We start from the raw sequence: 22771 nt of genomic DNA, 5'->3' as shown, positions 1-22771 counted from the left end.
GTTCTCCCGTGGATGCCTTTTATTTCTTTGTGTTGTCTGATTGCCGTGGCCAGGACCTCCAGAACTATGTTGAGTTAAAGAGGAGAGAGTGGGCATCCTTGTCTTGTTCGTGATCTTAGAGGAAAAGCTTTCAGCGTCTCGCTGTTCAGGATGATGTTTGCTGTGGGTTTGTCATACATGGCCTTTATTATGTTGAGGTACGTGCCTTCTATACCCATTTTGTTCAGAGTTTTTATCATGAATGGAGGTTGAATTTTGTCAGATGGTTTTCTGGCATCTATGCATAGATAATCATGTGGTTTTTGTCCTTCTTTTTGTTGATGTGGTGGATGATGTTGATGGATATTCTAATATTGTACCATCCTTGCATCCCTGGAATAAATCCCACTTGGTCATGATGGATGATCTTTTTGATTTATTTTTTAGTTCAGTTTGCTAATATTTTGTTGAGTATTTTTGCATCTGTGTTCATCAAGGACTGGTCTGTAATTTTCTTTTTTTGTGGTGTCTTTGCCTGGTCTTGGTATTAGAGTGATGCGGGCCCCATAGAATGAGTTTGGAACTATTCCCTCCTCTTCTACTTTTGGAAAACTTTATGGAGGATGGGTATTAGGTCTCCACTAAATGTTTGATAAAATTCAGCAGTGAAGCCATCTGGTCTAGGCGTTTTGTTCTTAGGAAGTTTTTTTATTAAGAATTCAGTTACATTGTTGATATTTAGTCGATTCAGATTTTCTGTTTCTTCCTGGGTCAGCCTTGGAAGGTTGTATTTTTCTAGAAAGTTGTACATTTCTTCTAGATTATCCAGTTTGTTACCATGTAATTTTTCATGGTATTCTCTAATAATTCTTTGTAGTTCTGTGGTGTCTGTAGTGATTTTTCCTTTCTCATTTCTGATTCTGTTTGTGTAGACTGCCTGTTTTCCTTGATAAGTCTGGTTAGGGGTTTATCTATTTTGTTTATTTTCTCAAAGAACCAGCCCCTGCTCTTATTGATTCTTTCTATTGTTTTATTTTTCTCAATTTTATTTATTTGTGCTGTAATGTGTATTGTGTCTCTCCTTCTACTGACTTTGGGCCTCATTTGTTCTTCTTTTTCTAGTTTCATTAATTGTGAGTTCAGACTGTTTATTTGGAATTGTTGTTCTCTCCTGAGGTAGGCCTGTATTGCAATATACTTCCCCCTTGGCAAGGCCTTTACTGCATCCTACAGATTTTGTGGTTAAATTATTGTTCTCATTTGTCTCTATATAGTGCTTGATCTCGGTTTTTATTTGGTCATTGATCCATTGGTTATTTAGGAGCAGGTTGTTAAGCCTCCATGTATTTGTGGGCTTTTTCATTTTCTTTGCATAATTTCTAGTTTCATACCTTTGTGGTCTGAGAAGCTGGTTGGTACAGTTACAGTCTTTTTAAATTGACTGAGACTCTTTTTGTGGCCTAGTATATGATCTATTCTTGAAAATGTTCCATGTGCACTTGAGACGAATGTGTATCTTGCCACTCTTGAGTGTAGAGTTCTGTAGATGTCTGTTAGGTCCATCTGTTCTAATGTGTTGTTCAGTGCCTCTGTGTCCTTATGTATTTTCTATTTGGTTGATCTGTCCTTAGGAGTGAATGGAGTGTTGTGGTCTCCTAGAATGTATGCATTGCATTCTATTTCCCCTTTTAATTCTGTTAGTATTTGTTTCACATATGTAGGTGCTCCTGTGTTGGGTACATATATATTTATAATGGTTATATCCTCTTGTTGGACTGAGCCCTTTATCATTATGTAATGTCCTTCTTTGTCTCTTGTGACTTTCTGTGTTTTGAAGTCTATTTTGTCTGATACAAGTACTGCAACTGCTGCTTTTTTCTCCCTTTTAGTTGCATGAAAAATCTTTTTCCATCCCTTCACTTTTACTTTGTGTATGTCTTTGGGTTTGAGGTGAGTCTCTTGTAGGCAGCATATAGTTGGGTCTTGTTTTTTTATCCATTCAGTGACTGTGTCTTTTGATTGGTGCATTCAGACCATTTACATCTAGGGTGATTATCAATAGGTATGTACTTATTGCCATTGCAGACTTTAGATTCGTGGTTACCAAATGTTCAAGGGTAACTTTCTTACTATCTAAGCATCTAACTCAACTCAGTATGCTATTACAAACAGAATCTAAAGTTTTTTTCTCCTCCTTTTTCTTCCTCCTCCATTCTTTGTATCATACTGTGTCCTCTTTGCCTATCCCTTCACTGACTTTGGGGGTAGTTGATTTAATTTTGCATTTGCTTAGTAATTAGGTGTTCTACTTTCTTTACTGTGGTTTCATTACCTCTGGTGACAGTTATTAAACCTTAGGATCACTTCCATCTGTAGCAGTGACTCCAAAATACACTGTACATACAGTTTTGGGGAGGTAAATTCTCTTAGCTTTTGCTTATCTGTAGATTGTTTAATCCCTCCCTCAAATTTAAATGATAATCTTTCCAGGTAGAGTATTCTTGGTTTGAGGTCCTTCTGTTTCATTGTATTAAATATATCATGCCTCTGCCTTCTGGCCTGTAAGGTTTCTGTGAGAAGTCTGATGATAGTCTGATGGGTTTTCCTTTGTATTTGATCTTTTTTCTCTCTCTGGCTGCTTTTAATAGTCTGTCCTTATCCTTGATCTTTGCCATTTTAATTATTATATGTCTTGGCCCTCCTTTGGTCCCTTGTGTTGGGAGATCTGTGCACCTCCATGGCCTGAGAGACTATCTCCTTCCCCAGATTGATGAAGTTTTTAGCAATTACCTCCTCAAAGACACTTTCTATCCCTTTTCCTCTCTCTTTTTCTTCTGGTACCCCTATAATGCGAATGTTGTTCTGTTTGGATTGGTCACACAGTTCTCTCAATATTCTTTCATTCCTCGAGATCCTTTTTCCTTTCTGTGCCTCAGCTTCTCTGTATTCCTCTTCTGTAATTTCTATTTCATTTACTATCTCCTCCACTGTATCTATTCTGCTTTTAAATATCTCCATTTTATTCCATAATGATTGGATCTCCATCCTGAATTCATCCCTGAGTTCTTGAATATTTTTCTGTACCTCCATGAGCATGTTTATGATTTTTTTTTTTGAAATCTCTTTCAGGAAGATTGATGAGTTCAGTTTCACTTGAACCTTCCTGTGGTGTTTGTGGGATTTTTTTTTGAACCAGGTTTCTTTGACATTTCATATTTGTATGTGGTGCCCTCTAATGCCCATAAGCTCTACTCTCTGGAGCTCCTCAGCCCCTGGGGTGATGTCTGAGGTCTCAGGGGAGTGATGCTGGTGTCTGGGGGGAAGAAAGAGCCTGTCTCCACTGCCAGAACCAGTCAACTGAACACACAGGTGTAAGCTTTGCCTTTGTAGCTGCCATAGACAGGGCTTCCCTTTGGCTGGCCTGATGCCAGGGCAGGGGCTGCTGGTTTGCGATCCTGGTGTGGGCTGGCTGGGAGGAAGGTGCAGCAGGCTGCGTATCATGGTGGGTTGCCTTGGAGCTGTGTAGCCCACCAGTGGGATGGAGTGCCTGAAGCTCCTGAAAGTTCCCAACCTGATGGGCAGAGTGAGCTCGGACAATTTTGTCTACCTCTTCTTTCTCCTGAGCAGTAAGCTCCGTGCAGTCCCTGCCCCTTTAGCAGCCCTCTCGCTGTTAGGAAGCCTCTCAGACTGCCCATGTTTCTTTTGTACCAGAGCAGCTGGATATGGATCCCTAGTTTCCACAAGCAGCTGAAATCTCAGTCTTTCCAGGTATTCTGCCTGTGTTAGCTTTCCAACCCCAGTATTCACCAGAGCAGCATGCAATGTAGGTTCGTGCTCCCAGAGCAGATCTCCAGGGCTAGGTGTTCAGCAGTCCCAGACCTCTACTCCCTCCCCACTCCACTTCTCTTCCTTTCGCCAGTGAGTTGGAGTTGCGGAAAGGCTTGGGTCCCGCCAGATCACAGCTTTGGTATATTACCCTGTTCTGTGATACTGTTCTTTTCTCCAGGTATATGCAGTCTGGTGCAGCCTTCTTTCCTGTTGCTCTTTCAGGATTAGTTGTGTCAATTATATTTTTGTATTATATGTGGTTTTGGGAGGAGTCCTCTCTCTCACCTCTCATGCCGCCATCTTTATTCTGGTGCTGGAGAAGTTCTTGCAAGTTGTTTGGGAGGAATGGAGAAGGGAGATAGGTCCTTGCAAAGATGTACAAGTCATGGCATGTTCAGGGACTGTTGTGGAAGGCTCACTGAAGCTGCAGCATACAGTGTGTGGAAGGAGAGTATCCTGAGATGAAGCTAGACACAGGCCATTCTGCAAAATGTTCTACTTCCATACTGTTATCATGCTGTCTCATGCAGACAGTTTTATCTGGAAGATAAATGACTACATCAGTCTCATAGGTTCGGCTATAGGATTTTAACACTTAAAAGAATAATGGATGTTGTAGCCAGACTTTAAAAATAGCTTGTACAATAGGAAAACTAATTGTCATTTCCTAGAAACTTTGGAGTGAATCTGGGAGCCAGTAGAGTTGTCAGAGTGCTCTGGCACCTTATGGTCACTGTACTGTTGAGTGAATCATTTAGACTATATACTGTTAGTCCCAGCTCCAGTTTTGAAAAGCTGAGCACCAAGATGGCATTAGGGTGCTCTTAGTGAGCTTGAAGGTCAGCTGTCACCTTCAGTGTATGGGGTTGATGTCATTAATTGGGTAGGGAAGCATATAATGTTGTAGAGTGGTGTTTTGTATTGTTGATGGAAAAATTTGTGACCAGTAAAGCATTACTGATTTTAAAGCTTGAATAGAGAATATTCTTTTGCAGTAAGACCTGAAGTTAACATTTTATTTATTCACTCAACAAATCTTTATTGAATATTTACTCTGTGCCAAAGATATTTTTAGGTACTAAGTTTTACATTGGTCACAAGAGAGAATTTGTGTGCCACACATTTTCATGAGAGAAATAATCATGAAACTGTTAGCAAATAGACTAAGGATTGTGATGAGAATTATGAAGGAGGTACACAGAGGATCTGATAGTGGAAGGAGAGGACTGATCAATACTGTAAGTGATCTGGTCAGGGAAGGCCTTTCTGAAGCCAGTTTATGGAATGAGATGAAAGATCATTTGGAATTGGGGACTATAGTCAGCTCCTCAGCCTAGAGAGGGAGACAGGGGGTCAGGGGAGCTGGAGCTTGGAGGACAAGAAGAGAGGGGTAGAGTTGTGATAGGGGAGCCAGGAAGGGGCTGACCACACAGGGCCTTGTAGCCTATGGAAAAGCATTTGGTTCTCTGCACACTGGGGAACCACTAAAGAATTTTGAATAGGGTGGGTGGTATGAGACCTATCCATTTCTCTTTCAAAGAGGTCTGTCTGTCTTTTTTAAAGACTTAATTTTTTCAAAGCAGTTTTAGGTTTCAGCAAAATTGAAGAGAAGGTACAGAGATCTCTCATAAATCCCTTGTCTCTGCACATATGCAAGGTCTTCTCCATTATCAGCATCTCCCACCAGAGTGGTACATTCCTTCCAATTGATGAACCTACATTGGTTCATCATAATTACTCAGAGTCCATAGTATACCTTGGGGTTCACTCTTGATGTCGTACATTCTGTGGATTTCAACAAATGTATGATGATGTGAACCCATCATTATGGTTTCAGAGTACTTTCACTGACCTAAAATCCTCTGTGCTCTGTTTATTTATTCCCCTTCCCCCAACCCCTAGCAACCACAGATCTTTTTAATGTCTCCTAGTTTTCCTTTTCCAGGATGTTATGTAGTTGTTGTATAGTTATATAGTTGTTATATAGTTGTTGTATAGGAATTATACAGCATGTAGCTTTCAGATTGACCCCTTTCACTTAGTATTATGCATTTAATGTTCCTCCATGTCTTCTCATAGCTTAATAGCCCATGTCTTTTTAGGGCTGAATAATATCCCATTGTCTGGATATAACACAATTTATTTATCCACTCACCTACTAAAGGACATTATACTTGCTTCCAAGTTTTCACAATCATGAATAAAGCTGCTTCAGATACACTGGTTAAAGTTTTCTTGTGGATGTAGTTTTCAACTCCTACATTTAAACACCAAGAAGCACAATTGTTGGGTCATAGGGTAAGATATGTTTAGTTTTGTAAGAAACCACTAAATTGTCTTCCAAAGTGGCTGTACCATTTGCATTCCCACCAGCAATGAGTAAGAATTCCTGCTGTTGCACATCCCTAACAGCATTTGGTGTTTTCAGTGCTCTGGATTTTCGCCATTGTATTAGGTGTGTATCTCATTTTCATTTGCATTTCCTGATGACATAAGGATGTGGAGTATCTTTTCCAGTGCTTCTGTTCCCCAGTGCCATCCATCTGTGTATCTTCTTGGTGATGTATCTGTTTAGGTCTTTGGCTCATTTTTTAATTTGGTTGTTTTCTTATTGTTGAGTTTTAAGAGTTCTTTATATGTTTTGGATAATAGCCCTTTATCATTTGTGTCTTTTGCAAATATTTCCCCCCAGTCTGTAGCTTGTCTTCTCACTCCCTTGAATGAGCTTGTCAGTTTTAATGAAACATACCTTGTCAGTTATATTTCATTTCATTCATAATATAATTATATGTCATGCTTTTGGTGTTGTATCTAAAATGTAATCACCATACTCAAGGTCATCTGGTTTTTCTCCTACATTATCTTGAGGGAGTTTTATAGTTTTGCATTTTACATTTAGGTCTGTGATCCATTTTGAGTTAATTTTGTAAAGGATATAAGGTATGAGGATGTCCACTTATTCCAGCAATGTTTGTTGAAAAGACTATCATTGCTCCATTACATTGCCTTTTCTCCTTTGTCAAAGATCAGCTGATTATACTTATGCGGTTCAATTTCTGGGCTCTCTATTCTTTTCTGTTGATCTGTTTATTCTATCATCAATTCCACACTGTTTTGATTACTGTAGCTTTACAGTATATTTTTCAGTTGGCTAGTATTAATCCTATAACTTCGTTCATTCTCCTTCAATATTGTATTGACTATTATGGGTCTTTTGCCTCTCCAAATAAACTTTAGAATCAGTTTGTTGATATCCATGAAATACCTTGCTGGGATTCTTATTGGGATTTCATTGAACTGTAGATCAACTCAGGATGAGTTGGCATCTGGACAATATTGAATCTTCCTGTCAATGAGCATGGGATATTTGTTCATTTATTTAGTTCTCCTTTGTTTTTGTTCATGAGAGTTTTGTAGTTTTTCTCATAAAAATCTTGTACATATTTTTGTTAGATTTTTATCTGAGTATTTAGTTTTGGGGGATACTAATCTAAATGGTATTATTCTTTTAACTTCAAATTACATTTATTCATAGCTGGTATATAGGAAAGGATTGACTTTTGTACATTAACCTTGTATCCTGCAACCTTGCTGTAAGTGCTTATTAGTTTCAGGAGTTTTTTGTTGATTCTTTTGGTCTTTTGACTTAGATTATCTTGTCATCTGCAAACAAAGGCAGTTTTACTTCTTCCTTTCTAATCTGTATGCCATTTCTTCTTCTTGTCTTACTGCATTAGCTAGACCTTCCAGTGTGATGGAAAGGAATGTTGAGAGAGGGAGGTCCTTTCCTTATACCTGGTCTTAGTGGGGAACCTTCAAGTTCATCACCACTTAGTACAATGTTAGCTCTTTTTTTCGTAGATACTCCTTATCAAGTTGAGGAAGTTTCCCCCATTCCTAGTTCACTGAAATTTTTATCATGAATGGGTGTTGGAGAAGTGATTTTTCTCTACTTTCCTCCTCCTTCTTCTCCTTCATCTTCTTGTAATAGCTTTATTGAGGTATAATTCACATACCATATAATTTACCCATTTAAAGTATACAATTCAAAGGTTTTTAAAATATTCATAATATTATGTAACCATTACTATAGTCAATTTTAGAACTTTGTCATACCCTAAAAAGAGACCCAACACCCTTTAGCAGTCACTCCTGCCTCTGCCCCCTTCTTCTCCCATTCCTAGGCAATCACTGATTTGTTTTCTGTCTGTAGGTTTGCTTATACTGGGGATTTCATATAAATGGAATCATCCAATAAATGGTCTTTTGTGTCTGGCTTCTTTCACTTAGCATAATATTTTCAAGGTTGATCATGTTATAGCATGTACCAGAACTTGATTCCTTTTTATTGCTGAATAGTATTCCATTGTATGGATATACCATATTTGTTTATTCATTCATCAATTCATGGATGGGTTCTTTTTTTATTTTTTACTATTATGCATAGCAATATTCTGAATGTTGGTGTATAACTTATTGTGTATATGTATGTTTTTTACTTCTATTGAATATATACCTAGAAGTGGAATTGCTGGGTCATATAACTCTATGTTTAATCTTTGAGGAACTGCCAGAGTTTCTCATAGTGGCTGCACTTATTTTCTAACAGCAGTGTATGAGAATTGCAGTTTCTCTACATCCTTGTTACCAGTTGTCTGTCTTTTTGATTATAGCCATGCTGGTGAGTGTGGGGAGTGGTACCTCGTGTGGTTTTGTTTTGTACCTCCCTGTTGATCAGTGATGAACATCTTTTCATGTGCTTATTGGCCACTTTTATGTCATTTTTGGAGAAGTGTCTATTCAACTCCTTTGTTCATTTTAAGGTATTTTTATTATTTAGTTTTAAGAGTTCTTTTTATGTATTGTGAATACAAGTCCTTTATACAAGAAAATATCAGAAAAAATATTTTCTCCCTTTCTATGTGTTATATTTTAACTTTCTTAATGGTGTTTTTTGGAGCACCAAAGTTTTTAATTTTGGTGAAGTCAAAGAGCTCATTCTGGGTGCTGTGTATGAGCATAGATTCTACGGGGCAAGTGTGGAAGCAGGAGAGAAGTTATCAAAAGAACATCACAGTGATCCAGCTGAGAGGTGTGATGGCTTCATCTCAGGCCTGGCCGCAGAGTTGATGAAAAAGGGTCAGGTGTGAGGTAGGTTAGGCAACAGAGCTGATGGATTAAGGTGCAGGATTGTTGTAGAAGTGAGGCAGAGGGAGAAATCAGGGATAATGCTAGGATTTGAGCTTAAAAGATTTTGATTCAAATTTTGATCATGCACCTGCTACCTGCCACAGAATTGTGGTAATTTTTAATCCATGCTGCGGCCTGGTAAGTGAGCCCTGCACTCTTAAATATGTAAGGAAGGATCTTTACACATTTTCAAGTTGCTTTTGGTAGTATTATCACTGATTGTGCTAAGGAGTCGCTCCAGGAATTTTTACCTTCCATAATAGCTATTAATATCTCCTAAGCCTTTATAATAGAGCTGACCGTAATCTAAAGTGGAATAGTGTACTGTTGTGCAGGTGAATTTTTGAGGCAGATTCTCTGACCCCCTTCTCAACAGACCAAAATCTCAAAGCCCCTCCTGTAGAGATTTATGGAGCTATCAGTGAATAGTATCAAAACAAGTGAATAAATGTTTGAAATCTAAATGTCATAATTTGACAAAGCTACTCTGAGGAAAAAGATTTTTAAAGGAGGACATAGTACCAGCTGACATTTGTGAAGTACTTCTTCCGCTTGCTTCCTAGGAGATCTTGTCAGAGAAAGCAGAGATTAAAACATTTGGTGGAGAAAATTTTGGTTTATGCATACAGCGTGTTCTCTGCAGCTTTTCTATACAGTCATTAAAAATCTGTTCTAGGGGAATGCTTAATGACATGCAAGTGCTCATGATTTATTAAGTGAAAAGCTGTGTGTGTCTACACACATGTGTGTCTATAGGTATATGTCTATATGACATATTTCTCTGTGATGGGATCATGAGTGGCATTTATTTAATTCTTTGTCCTTTTCTGTATTCCTGAATTTTTATGGTGAATATTTATAACTGTTATAAAAAGAAAATTTAATTTTAAGAACATTACACGAACTGTGGTGCATCAGCATGTTCATGCACATGCACCAACCAAAGAAACAAGACCTTCATTGCTCCTGTGCCACCTTCATGCCTGAAGACAGATGGTTGTTGAAATGGGAACAACCTCCTCATCTGTAAAGTGCAGATACCAGTGGAGCCTGCCTCATGGGTTTTTCATGAGTATTTAATGAGTCAGTATCTTAAGGACAGTTTCTACTAGGTCATAGTGTCAGCTCTTGCCATTACTGCTCTTGTTGTTTTAGTTTTAGTGTCTCATCTTTGATGATCTGCATGCTTTGCTGAGATGTCTGCCCGTGGCTGCCTGTGGCTGTTCTCACTTGAGTTGGTTGTTTCATTTTCATTTGATTTCTGGTCATGTGGGTCTTGCTCATCTTCCTGGAGTACTTGACCAACCAGCAATCCATCTTGCCATTGAAGAGTTGTGAATTTATGAACCGTGCTGTGGTATGTTCTGGACCTGTATTCACCATCCAAATTTCTGTTGCAACAAGGCACTGAAAATTGTGACAGCAGGCAAATTTCTGAACCTCCCAGAAAAGAGCATGCATTAGTCAGTGTTCCATCATGGAGGAATATGGTTGCTTTTGTTCCTTTTAGGAACGTCCACCTAAGTCACCATGCTTGTTTCACTGTATTGGCTCTGGTGACTGTCAAATGAAATAGGAATTGAAAAATGCTTGGGAAACTGGACAGGCTACACAGATTTAGGGGATTGTTATGCCAGCATTGATTTGAGGCCATATTGGAGTAAAGATGGTATCTTGCTGCTCTTCTCTTCTTGTCACTCATTCCTTTCTTGCAGATTCTCCTTTTTCATAACTCATTCATTTGTTCAGGAAATACTTCCTGAGCACCTCCAGTGTGCCCGGCCCTTTTCTGAGTGCTAGGGATCAAGGGGTAGTGAGGCAGATGTGCTTTTGTGGGTCTCACAGACCAGTGGGGGGAGGGAGGCCATTTGAGGGGCCTTGCAGAGGAGGGGACATCTTAGTAGAGACCTACATGCTGTGAAGAAGCAAAGCTGAGTGACATCTGGAAAAGAGCATTCTAGGTAGAAGGAATAGCCAATGCAAAGGCCCCTGGGTGAGAAGGGGTTGGTCAGTCAACTGTAGAAATAGAAACCCCTCAGTTCAAGCACACGGCAAATCCGGCATCCCAAGAAGTTTTTACTGGAGGGGCTTGAAAAGTCTCCATGAACCTAAAGGCAAACCTAGGCCTCCAGGTCTGATCAGGTACGGAGCAGTCCCCCCCGGAGCTGTTGCTCGTCTGCCCGAGCACTGTCTGTGCTATTGGAAAAGGCCCAGGACTTGAAGGGAGAGACCTAGATTCAGTTCAGGTCTTGACTGTGTGATCTTGGACAAGTCTTAGGACCCTGTGGCCCTCAGTTCCTTCATCTCAAAGTCGGGGATCATACCACACATTTTATAGGGTAGGATAAGGATTAAATGAGTGAGTGAGCACATCATAAATTATAGCATGCTATTAAAGGACTTTGTATCTTTATTGAGGAAAGCTTTGAATCCAGAGTGCTAAGAGGTATGGGTCTCAGTGTGGATTGGACAAGAGGTGCTGTGTAGCTGAGGCTCTGAGCAGCTGGGAACCCATCTCTCTACCATCTCAACACAGCGTTTATCTGTGTGGGATTGCTTCCCTGTTCTAGTACAGAGTGTCTTTCCTGTCTCTCTTTTCCGCATTCTGTCCTTGCTGGTGAGCTTCATAGTTCAGGATGTTTCCAGTGAAGCCTTTTCCACACTCTGATTCTCTCTCCCTCTTGCTACCAAGACCCACAAATTAGCACCAAACCACATTTGGTTTTGTGTATCTTCACTGTTTCTTTGGCCTTCCTGGCTAGGTCAAAGTTACTTGAGGATAAGAACTGTTTTTAATATTCTTACACCCCTCCATAGCATTTATTACAAAATAAATTTAAGGGCCAGTATATATTGAAGTGCATTTTGAATTTAAAATACTTAAAAGTGATCTTAATGACACCTGGTTTACTTTCTCTATTTAATCAAGCTCCAGCTATAATGTTTACCCACCTGAAAGTTTCTTGTTCCTACTATTAAACATGACTTTTCTTTGGCATGACTAGACATTGAGATAAATATAATGCCGTGTTTTTTAGCCTCCAGGTTTCCCTAGATGCTAAGTAAAATATTCCTCTTCTGGCCTGAAGATCATCTGTGGGAACCTTGGCCATGGCATCAATATCAGAGCCAGTTACATTCAGAGAGTTCTGCCCTTTGTACTATCTCCTCAATGCCATTCCCACAAAGATCCAGAAGGGATTCCGCTCTCTTGTGGTCTACCTCACAGCCCTTGACACCAATGGAGACTACATTGCTGTGGGCAGCAGCATTGGCATGCTCTATCTGTACTGCAGGCACTTCAACCAGATGAAAAAGTACAACTTTGAGGTGAGTCTTGCTTTTTTAAATACCTTAGCATGCATGAGCCATGCCTAATGTTTAACATGCCTGTGAATTCTAGGATGGGGTAATTTACTTCTGACTTGATAGAATATGTTGTAGTGTCGCATAACTAAAAATGTTGATATTTTAAACTTTTTTTTCCTGCCTCCAAAAATCTAGCATCACTTTAAAAGAGAATATTTTAGCACTTAACACTTAGTAGAAAACTTTGCAAGTAGGTATTTTTTTCTAAGTGTTTTGTTTCTCAATGTACGTTGACTGGCTGACTTGAATAATCTCTAGTTATTCTGTTGAAATTATTATGGAAGTAGGATTAGTATCATTATTGGCTAGCTCCTGGAACATGTACATCTTAAATAAGATCACTTTTGTAGAGCGCTGCCGTTGGGATCCTGACAGACCTCTGTTCTGCACTGGTTGACTGGGCATGTCTGTGTGTTGTAGATATTGGTGGACGCCAGCAAGAAATATTGATGGACCATCATCGAGGTCACCCATTTAGTCATTATCCATGGTTTACTGAATACGTGACTTTCCTGAGAGACTCAAATGTGACTGAGTTATGGATCCTACCTCACTGCCTCATGGAGTTCTACTCTGATTAGTGGGCTTTTATAGACTAAGACAAGGTTTTTGTGTTTAAGAGAAATGCTTACAAATATCTGTATTTTAATATTCAACTTATTTAAGTTTTGATTTTTAAAAATTAGTTTTCCTTAAGCCTCTATACTCAATTTAAAATAACAAAATAGTTAGCATGCATACATAGCACTTACTCTATGCTAGCCATTATTCTAAACTTTTACATATGTTAACTCATTTCATCCTCACAAAAACTCTATAAGATATTACTGTTACCCCCATTTTACCAGGGAGACAGCTGAGGCACAGAGAGGTTAAGTGACTTGCCCAACACCAGGCAGTTAGTAAATATTGACACATTGTCAGAACTTGGGCAGATTGCCTCTAGAGTTTATATTAATACTTTTGTATAAAAATTTAAACTATTTGCTGTTTCTTTTCTTTGAATAATAGTTCATGGTTTTGACTGATTAAATTCCCCAAATATTCAAGACCATTGCTTAGTTAACCTCTAAAACTACAGTTATGAATTTATATCTGAAATCTCTCAAATACTTCAAATGCTTAACTAGGGAAACTTATGGATCCAATAACAAACTCCTAGCAGAATAAACCAAAGAAATCCCTGTCCAGACACATTGTAATCAAACTGCTAAAAATTAAAGACAAAGAAAAATATTAAAAGTAACCAGAGAAAAATGATGCATCTACTTGTAGGGAACAATGATTTGAATGACTACAGATTTCTCATTGGAAACCATGGGTGCTAAAAGACAATGGTATGATATTTTTTAAGTACTGGAAAAAGACTTGTCAACTGAGAATTCTTTACACAGCCAAACATATCTGTCAGGGAAGAAGGTGAAGTAGAAATATTATTAGATGAGGGAAAAGTAAGGGGATTCGTTGCCAGCAGACCTGCTAAAAATAATTGCTTTGGAAAGGTCTTCAGACAAAAGGGAAATGATACCAGAAGGAAACCTGGAGCATCAGTAATCAAGGAAGAATAATAGTAAATATCTGGGTAAGTACAATAGGCTGTTTCTTCTGTCTTGAGTTTGTTAAAATATATTGACAATTAGCAACAGTTAAACATTGAGTTTTCAATATGTATAGATGTAGTAATATATAAGATACTTATAAGGGGGGAATAAGGTGAGGTTGATGGTGATGGTATATATATGATGATAAGATTTCTGTATTCTACCTGACGTGGTAAAATATTGAATCTAAATAGATTTTGAAAAAAATATGTTTTTATACACACACACACACACACACATATATGGTAATCATTAGAGCAACCACTAAAAAAACCCTATACAATGTGCTATAGTAAAAATCACTACAAGTATATCAAAATGGGATTTAAAAATATGTTCAAACAATTCATAAAAAGCAGGAAGGGGGAAACAGAAAAGGGAAAACAGAAGGAACAAACAGAAAACAAAATGATAGAATTAAATCAGAACATACCAGTAAGTATATTAAGTGAAAATTATCTATACATACCACTTAAAAGAAATTGTTGAAATGGAGAAAAAAATCATGAACCAAAACTATATGTTGTCTGTACATGCAGTTCAAGGTTAATGATATAGGTAGATAAAAAGTAAAAGGATGGGAAAAGATATACCATATAAATGTTAAACAGAAGAAAATTGGAGGGACTATATTAATATCAAAATAGTCTGAGCAAAGAAATAACTAGGGATAAAGAAATTCATAATGATAAAAGGGTCAGTTCACCAAAAAGACATAGCAATCCTAAATGTGTATTCAACTTAACAGCAGAGTTTCACAATATATGAAGCAAAAACTGGCATAACTGAAAAAATAAAGAGAACCACAATTATAGTTGGAAACTTCTGCACCCCCCTCTCTTAGTAATAGAAGTAGTAGACAAAATCAGGCATATAGAACTGAACAACACTATTAATCTAACATGATCTAATCCACATTTACAAGTGAACATGGAACATTCATGAACACAGCCATATTCTGAATCATAAAACACACACCTCAACAAATTTACATCAGAGCAGGCTTTCCAGGCTCTTGTGTTTTACTTTGTTTTGTTTTTTTCACTTTTTAATTGAAGTATAATTTACATAAGTGTACAGATCTCCAGTGTACAGCTTGATGAGTTTATGTGTATGCGTCAGTGTGCTCACCCAGCTCAAGATACAGAGCATTTCCAGCAGCCCAGTAGACTCCCTGTGCCACTTCCCAATCAGTATTCCTCCCCCAGGCACCTACCCTCTTGACATCTGACACTGTAGAGTGGTTCATAGTAGTTAGGCTAGCCTGTTGGGCTTTAATTCACTGTTGTGTAACTTTTGCCATTCTGGTTTACTGTTGTAGGGTTTTATTGTTGTTGTTGTTCCACAACGTGTTTTCGGATGGAACTGGGAAGAGTAGGACACAGAGCAGTGCAATAAGGTTGGAAAGGGGGATGGGGCTCCCAGTGAAGTTGATGACTGGGACCTGCTCCTGGGGTGGGATCGGTTTCAGGATGCTTCAGGGCTGTGCTGGGAAGGGTCCATTAAAGGGTGCATTAGGGGGATTTGGACCTCTTGCTCAGGTTGCAGTTACAACACAGTTCTCTTTTATAAAACATGTCTCATTGATCACCATTTTATCATCTTTTTTTTTTTTATAACTACATAACTGTTTTTAAAATTTCAGCCATCGAACTCAGAAAAACTTAAGCAAACAAGAGTTTAGCACTCCCCAGAATGAACCTACAAATTACACCTGACTGCCAGTTTTATAGTTTTATCCCATTTAGTTCTCTATTTATGATATGATGAGCCTCATAAGCTTTGAAGGAGTGTGCTGTGCTAGGATGGCCTCTTTAAGGCTAACCAGAGTTTGGGGGATCTAGTGTAAACTACTGGGCCCATCAGACTAGGAGGGGACTCCAGGAAAAATCCTGTGTATGTATTTTCAGCTGGTTTTCCCTTACTGAGGGTCCATGAAAAATGTGTTTTACTGGGGCCAAAATAAAAAATTCTAAAAATTGTCTATTACTAAGAATGTTTCCCTACATTGCTTGTATAAACACAAAACACAAAGATTTGTTTTGAGCTTTGCCTCTCAAGTCTTTGGCTGTGTGATCCTAGAGATGAATGGACTATTTATGTCAATGTTATTGTCATTTTGGTCTTCAGAGCTGTGTGACTCTGAGTCATTTGGTACAACCCCCCACGTTTTATAGATAAATGGTAAGATTCCTGCTCCTGGTCACAGAGCTAGCTGCCTAATCATTGTGCTCACTTCTTGTTAGGGAAGGCAGGGCTTCCACAGAATTCTGGATTTAGAGGACAGTAGAAACCAGCTTCAGGGTCTCTTTGGAATTTCCATGTAAAAATTGAGAGTTGCATCAACTAGTTTAATTTAGGGAATATCGAAGATTTCGTGGGAAGGTAAATAGAAATAAAAGTTAGTTTACCCTCTAATAAATCCATATGGTGTGGATGAAAGATCACGTTTTTAAATTAAATTTTGTTCCTAAAGAATAAAGCAAACCTTTTATGTGGTAGATATAGCCTGGCATACATTTTCAAGAATAGTGCTTTAAATCTTTTTCCTACGCAAGTTTGTGGGAGAGGGCAGATGGAGACACAAGAAATTCTTCCTAGATAGTGTCAAAAGCACTAAGAAAATGCTGTGAGGAGCAACCAGTACAAAAATGTTATAAACTTGTTAAATACATAGAATAGACCAGAAAGGTAACTTGGTTGAGTTTCTAATTTTTCTGTTTTGAAAGTATGATCTCTTTTCTTAGCATTCAGCAAGTTGTTCAAATTTCATGGATTTGCCTTCAGAACTGGCTTAGCATAAACCACAGCAATGCTAGTTCTCATTTCTGCAACTTGTTTTCCCAGTGAATCTTTCAGTAAGTATTTATTGAGAGCTTACCATGGGCCAGGCCCATTTTAGGTACTGGAGATGCAGCTGAGAACAGGACAGGCAAAGTCCCTGCCCTCTCAATATGGATTGCTCCCATTCATTAGTTGCTGGGAATTTAGCTTTCAATTTTTTTTATAGTGACTTATAGTAAAAACTATGTTTTATTAGATGTCCATTCTTCCTAAATTGACATAAATTCAGTTTAATCCCAAGTTTTTTCTTTTAAATGGCAATTGAGAGGGTGATTTAAAAATCTGTTTGAAATTGTAGTAGGTCAACGAAGGGTCAAGATACTAGTGGAGAAAGAAGATGGGAGAAGTTGCTATAATGGGAAATATAATGGGAAACAAGACTTATAAAGCCTCAGTAATTAAGCCAATATGGTATTAGCACAATAATAGGTAACCAGATCACTGGAACAGAATAGAGAAGCCAGAAATGTATGTGAATCATTTGAGTTATTGCAAGGTGATACTATGAAGCTTTTCCAACTAATGGTGTTGGGCAGTTGGATAGAACATGGGAGAAATAAATGAAATTGATCCCTACCTCACCTCATATGGTTATCTTGTCTTACCACTTTGAAGGTATTTCACTATTGTCTCCTGACTGCTGAGACCTGCTGGTGGTCTAATTGTTTTCCTTTCTGGTAATTTGCCTTATATCTCTGTAAGATCTCTGGCAATAGAGTCCCAGTCCCAAGGGACTTCTTCAAGTCTTGTGGACATTTCCTACTCTAATTTACCCTATGGAGTTAAGGGAATTTTTTTCCAGAAAAGCAGATTAACTTTTAGCTTGGTTTACTTTTAGCTCATTAAAAAGTTGTTTGAATATTCAGACATTAAACTGTGGTTCTTTGTATTAGGAAAGAAGGAAAATAGTAAAACAATTCTTATGAATTTAATGAATTCATATCTTATTTGAGTCTCCTTAAATATTTCAGATAATTGGTTATTTGATATGCTAGCAGTTTCTACTAAACATTCAGCTTTGGCATATCACAAGAAGCTCATAAAGAAAGCCTTGTTAGACTTCAGTTCCCATGAACTTGCTCACAAAGAATACTTTTCCCCTGATGCAGCTTTGTCTTGTGTGTAAAAGGAAAACTGCCTGCCGGGGAGCCTGCAAGGGTTGGCTGAATGCTGTCCTCATGGTAAAGTGTTTGTCCAGAAAACCATTGCTGCCTTCTTTCAAATCAAACATTTTTCCCTTTAATTTTTTAATTCTGTTTGAGGACAATAGGTTGCCACGGACAACAAGAAGTGTCCCCTAGGAAGTTGAAAATGAGGGAAACATGAGTTAAAGATGCAGTAGATGAAATCTGAGAAGGCCAGTCTCCTTAAAGACACAGAAGAGTGGCTCCCAGGCCAAAATAAGACTGAGCAGTCCCTGTATCAAAAGAAAAGAGAATGTGACAGAAGGAAGAGAGTGTATAGTCTGTAACCTGGGAAAATTAAAGATCAGGCCAAATTACCTGTGCAGCTGCAGGTGGGGGAGAGCCCTTTGAGCGCTGTGACCCCTTTGGCGTGGCTGGCTCTACTGCTTACAGTGGTTTGACTAGAAATTGCTCCATGTTTGCCACGCAGCTTTTGGACTCAAGCTGCCCACAGAGGAAGAATGTACGTACAGGTCATACCTACGTGAGCATGCTGGTTTGTACAACTGTTTAATTCACTTTAAAATAATAAATTGGTTTTTTGACTTACACTTCAACTTCTTGTGCATTAGATGGTCACAAGACAACCTCCCTGGGCTGACCGAGAACAGGACACTGGAAAGATTGAGTATCTGGGTCAGGAAGGATGAGGGCCAGACCCCTCATGTGCTAATTCACCAATGTGAATCTGGGTGTTAGGCACATATACACACATTAGTGTGTAAGGATGCATGCGCATGTGGTAGAGCTGTGAGTAAAAGCAAAGGAATAATTAATCCCAGCTTCAGAGTTGTCATTTTGGTGGGGTGGGGGTATGCAATCAGGGAGAAGGCCATGGGGGTTTCAGAGGTACTCTTTTTTCTTTTTTTTGGTATGATTAATGCACAATTACGTGAGCAACATTATGGTTACTAGACAACCCCCCCATTATAAAGTCCCCACCACATATCCAATTACAGTCACTGTCCATCAGTGTAGAAAGATGCTATAGAATTACTACTTGTCTTCTCTGTGTTATACGGCCTCCCCATGTTGCCCCCTCTACATTATACATGCTAATCATAATGCCCCTTTCCCCACCCTTATCCCTCCCTTCCCACCCATCCTCCCCAGTCCCTTTCCCTTTGGTACCTGTTAGTCCATTCTTGGGTTTTGTGATTCTGCTGCTGTTTCGTTCCTTCAGTTTTTCTTTGTTCTTATTCTCCACAGATGAGTGAAATCATTTGGTACTTGTCTTTCTCCACCTGGCTTATTTCACTGAGCATAATACCCTCTAGCTCCATCCATGTTGTTGCAAATGGTAGGATTTGTTTTATTCTTATGGCTGAATAATATTCCATTGTGTATATGTACCACATCTTCTTTATCCATTCATCTACTGATGGACACTTAGGTTGCTTCCATTTCTTGGCTATTGTAAATAGTGCTGCAATAAACATAGGGGTACATATATCTTTTTGAAACAGGGCTGCTGCATTCTTAGGGTAAATTTCTAGGAGTGGAATTCCTGGGACAAAGGGTATTTCTATTTTTAGTTTTTTGAGGAACCTCCATACTGCTTTCCACAATGGTTGAACTTATTTACATTCTCACCAGCAGTGTAGGAGGGTTCCCCTTTCTCCACAACCTCACCAACATTTGTTGTTGTTTGTCTTTTGGATGGTGGCGATCCTTACTGGTGTGAGGTGATATCTCATTGTGGTTTTAATTTGCATTTCTCTGATGAGTAGTGATGTGGAGCATCTTTTCATGTGCCTGTTGGTCATCTGAATTTCTTCTTTGGAGAAGTGTCTGTTCAGCTCCTCTGCCCATTTTTTAATTGGATTCTTTGCTTTTTGTTTGTTGAGGTATATGATCTTTTTATATATTTTGGATGTCAACCCTTTATCGGATCTGTCATTTATGAATATATTCTCCTATACTGTAGGATGCCTTTTTGTTCTATTGGTGGTGTCCTTTGCTGTGCAGAAGCTTTTCATCTTGATATAGTCCCACTTGTCCACTTTTGCTTTTGTTTCCCTTGCCCGGGGAGATATGTTCATGAAGAAGTCACTCATGTTTATGTCTAAGAGATTTTTGCCTATGGTTTTTTCTAAGAGTTTTATGGTTTCATGGCTTACATTCAGGTCTCTGATCCATTTTGAATTTACTTTTGTGTATGGGGTTAGATAGTGATCCAGTTTCATTCTCTTACATGTAGCTGTCCAGTTTTGCAAACACCAGCTGTTGAAGAGGCTGTCATTTTCCCATTGTATATCCACAGCACCGTTATCATAAATTAATTGACTATATATGCTTGGGTTAATATCTGGACTCCCTATTCTGTTTCACTGGTCTGTGGGTCTGTTCTTGTGCCACTACCTAATTGTCTTGATTACTGTGGCCTTGTAGTAGAGCTTGAAGTTGGGAAGTGAGATTCCCCCTGCTTTACTCTTCCTTCTCAGGATTGCTTTGGCTGTTCGGGGTCTTTTGTGGTTCCCTATGAATTTTAGAACTATTTGTTCCAGTTTGTTAAAGAATCCTGTTGGTATTTTGATAGGGATTGCATTGAATTCTGTAGATTGCTTTAGGCAGGATGACCATTTCGACAATATTAATTCTTCCTGCCCAAGAGCATGGGATGAATTTCCCTTTGTTAGTGTCCTCTTTAATTTCTCTTAAGAGTGTCTCATAGTTTTCAGGGTATAGGTCTTTCACTCCCTTGGTTAGGTTTATTCCTAGATATTTTATTCTTTTTGATGCTATTGTGAATGAAATTGTTTTCCTGATTTCTCTTTCTATTAGTTCATTGTTAGTGTATAGGAAAGCCACAGATTTCTGTGTATTAATTTTGTATCCTGCAACTTTGCTGAATTCAGATATTAGTTGTAGTGGTTTTGGAGTGGAGTCTTTAGGGTTTTTTATGTACAATATCATGTCATCTGCAAATAGTGATAGTTTGAATTCTTCCTTGCCAATCTGGATGCCTTTTATTTCTTTGTGTTGTCTGATTGCCGTGGAGAGGACCTCCAGTACTATGTTGAATAGAAGTGGGGAGAGTGGGCATCCCTGTCTTGTTCCCAATCTTAGGTGCAAAGCTTTCAGGTTCTTGCTGTTAAGTATAATGTTGGCTCTGGGTTTATCATATATGGCCTTTATTATGTTGAGGTACTTGCCCTCTATACCCATTTTGTTGAGAGCTTTTATCATGAATGGATGTTGAATTTTGTCAAATGCTTTTTCAGCATCTATGGAGATGATCATGTGGTTTTTGTCCTTCTTTTTGTTGAAGTGGTGGATGATGTTGGTGGATTTTCGAATGTTGTACCATCCTTGCATCCCTGGGATGAATCCCACTTGATGATGGTGTATGATCCTCTTGATGTACTTTTGAATTTGGTTTGCTAATATTTTGTTGAGTATTTTTTGCATCTATGTTCATCAGGGATATTGGTCTGTAATTTTCCTTTTTTGTGGTGTCTTTGCCTGGTTTTGGTATTAGAGTAATGCTGGCTTTATGGAATGAGATTGGAAGTATTCCCTCCTCCTCTATTTTTTGGAAAAATTTAAGGAAAACGGGTATTATGTCTTCTCTAAATGTCTAATAAGATTCAGCAGTGAATCCATCTGGCCCAGGGGTTTTGTTCTTGGGTAGTTTTTTGACTACCAATTCGATTTCATTGCTGGTAATTGGTCTGTTTATATTTTCTCTTTCTTCCTGGTCAGTCTTGGAAGGTTGTATTTTTCTAGAAAGTTGTCTGTTTCTCTAGGTTATCCAGCTTTTAACATATAAATTTTCATAGTATTCTCTAATAATTCTTTGTATTTCTGTGGTGTCCATCATTATTTTTCCTTTCTCATTTCTGATTCTATTTATGTGTGTAGATTCTCTTTTTCTCTTAATAAGTCTGGGTAGGGGTTTATCTATTTTGTTTGTTTTCTCAAAGAACCAGCTCTTGGTTTCATCGATTTTTTTCTGTTGTTTTATTCTTCTCAATTTTATTAATTTCTTCTCTGATCTTTATTATGTCCCTCCTTCTGCTGACTTTGGGTCTCATTTGTTCTTCTTTTTGCAGTTTCAGTAATTGTGACTTTAGACTCTGTTTTAATTTGGTCATTGATCCATTGATTATTTAGGAGTATGTTGTTGAGCCTCCATGTTTTTGTGAGCCTTTTTGCTTTCTTTGTACAGTTTATGTCTAGTTTTATACCTTTGTAATCTGAGAAGTTGGTTGGTAGAATTTCAATCTTTTTAAATTTACTGAGGCTCTTTTTGTGACCTAGTATGTGGTCTATTCTGGAAAATGTACCATGTGCACTTGAGAAGAATGTATATACTGCTGCTTTTGGGTATAGAGTTCTGTAGATGTCTGTTAGGTCCATCTGTTCTAGTGTGCTGTTGAGTGCCTCTGTGTCCTTACTTATTTTCTGTCTGGTTAATCTGTCCTTTGGAGTGAGTGGTGTGTTGAAGTCTCCTAGAATGAATGCATTGCATTCTGTTTCTTCCTGTAATTCAGTTAGTATTTGTTTCACATATGTAGGTGCTCCTGTGTTGGGTGCACAGATATTTATAATGGTTATATCCTCTTGTTGGACTGAGCCCTTTATCATTATGTAATGTCCTTCTTTATCTCTTGTTACTTTTTTTGTTTTGAAGTCTATTTTGTCTGATACAAGTACTGCAACACCTGCTTTTTCCCCCTTTTTTGTTTGCATGAAATATCTTTTTCCATCTGTTCACTTTTAGTCTGTGCATGTCTTTGGGTTTGAGGTGAGTCTCTTGTAAGCAGCATATAC

General features: G+C 38.3%; 1 protein-coding gene across 13 annotated transcripts in view; it reads left to right on the top strand.

The window, feature by feature from the left end:
- TECPR2 (tectonin beta-propeller repeat containing 2) overlaps positions 1–22771 on the top strand; it is a 105611-nt gene that overhangs the window by 7325 nt on the left and 75515 nt on the right. For 10 of the 13 annotated variants that reach the window (XR_012133651.1, XM_073241816.1, XM_073241815.1 and 7 more), the window contains one exon: positions 12036–12327. The exons of 1 other annotated variant lie outside the window; for it this stretch is intronic. Coding sequence is in view for 9 of the 12 variants with exons in the window: in XM_073241816.1 (XP_073097917.1) it covers positions 12109–12327 (219 nt within the window). In the remaining 3 variants the exon portion in view is untranslated. Of the gene's footprint in view, positions 1–12035; positions 12328–12389; positions 13949–15288; positions 15367–22771 lie in introns of those variants that run through there. 2 more of the 13 variants (XM_073241819.1, XM_073241820.1) reach the window with 2 other exon arrangements.

The sequence above is a fragment of the Manis javanica genome, chromosome 8, assembly GCF_040802235.1.
Source record: "Manis javanica isolate MJ-LG chromosome 8, MJ_LKY, whole genome shotgun sequence".
Taxonomy (NCBI): domain Eukaryota; kingdom Metazoa; phylum Chordata; class Mammalia; order Pholidota; family Manidae; genus Manis; species Manis javanica.
Note: the sequence above shows the minus strand (reverse complement) of the source record. Positions and strands in the feature narration are given on the sequence as shown.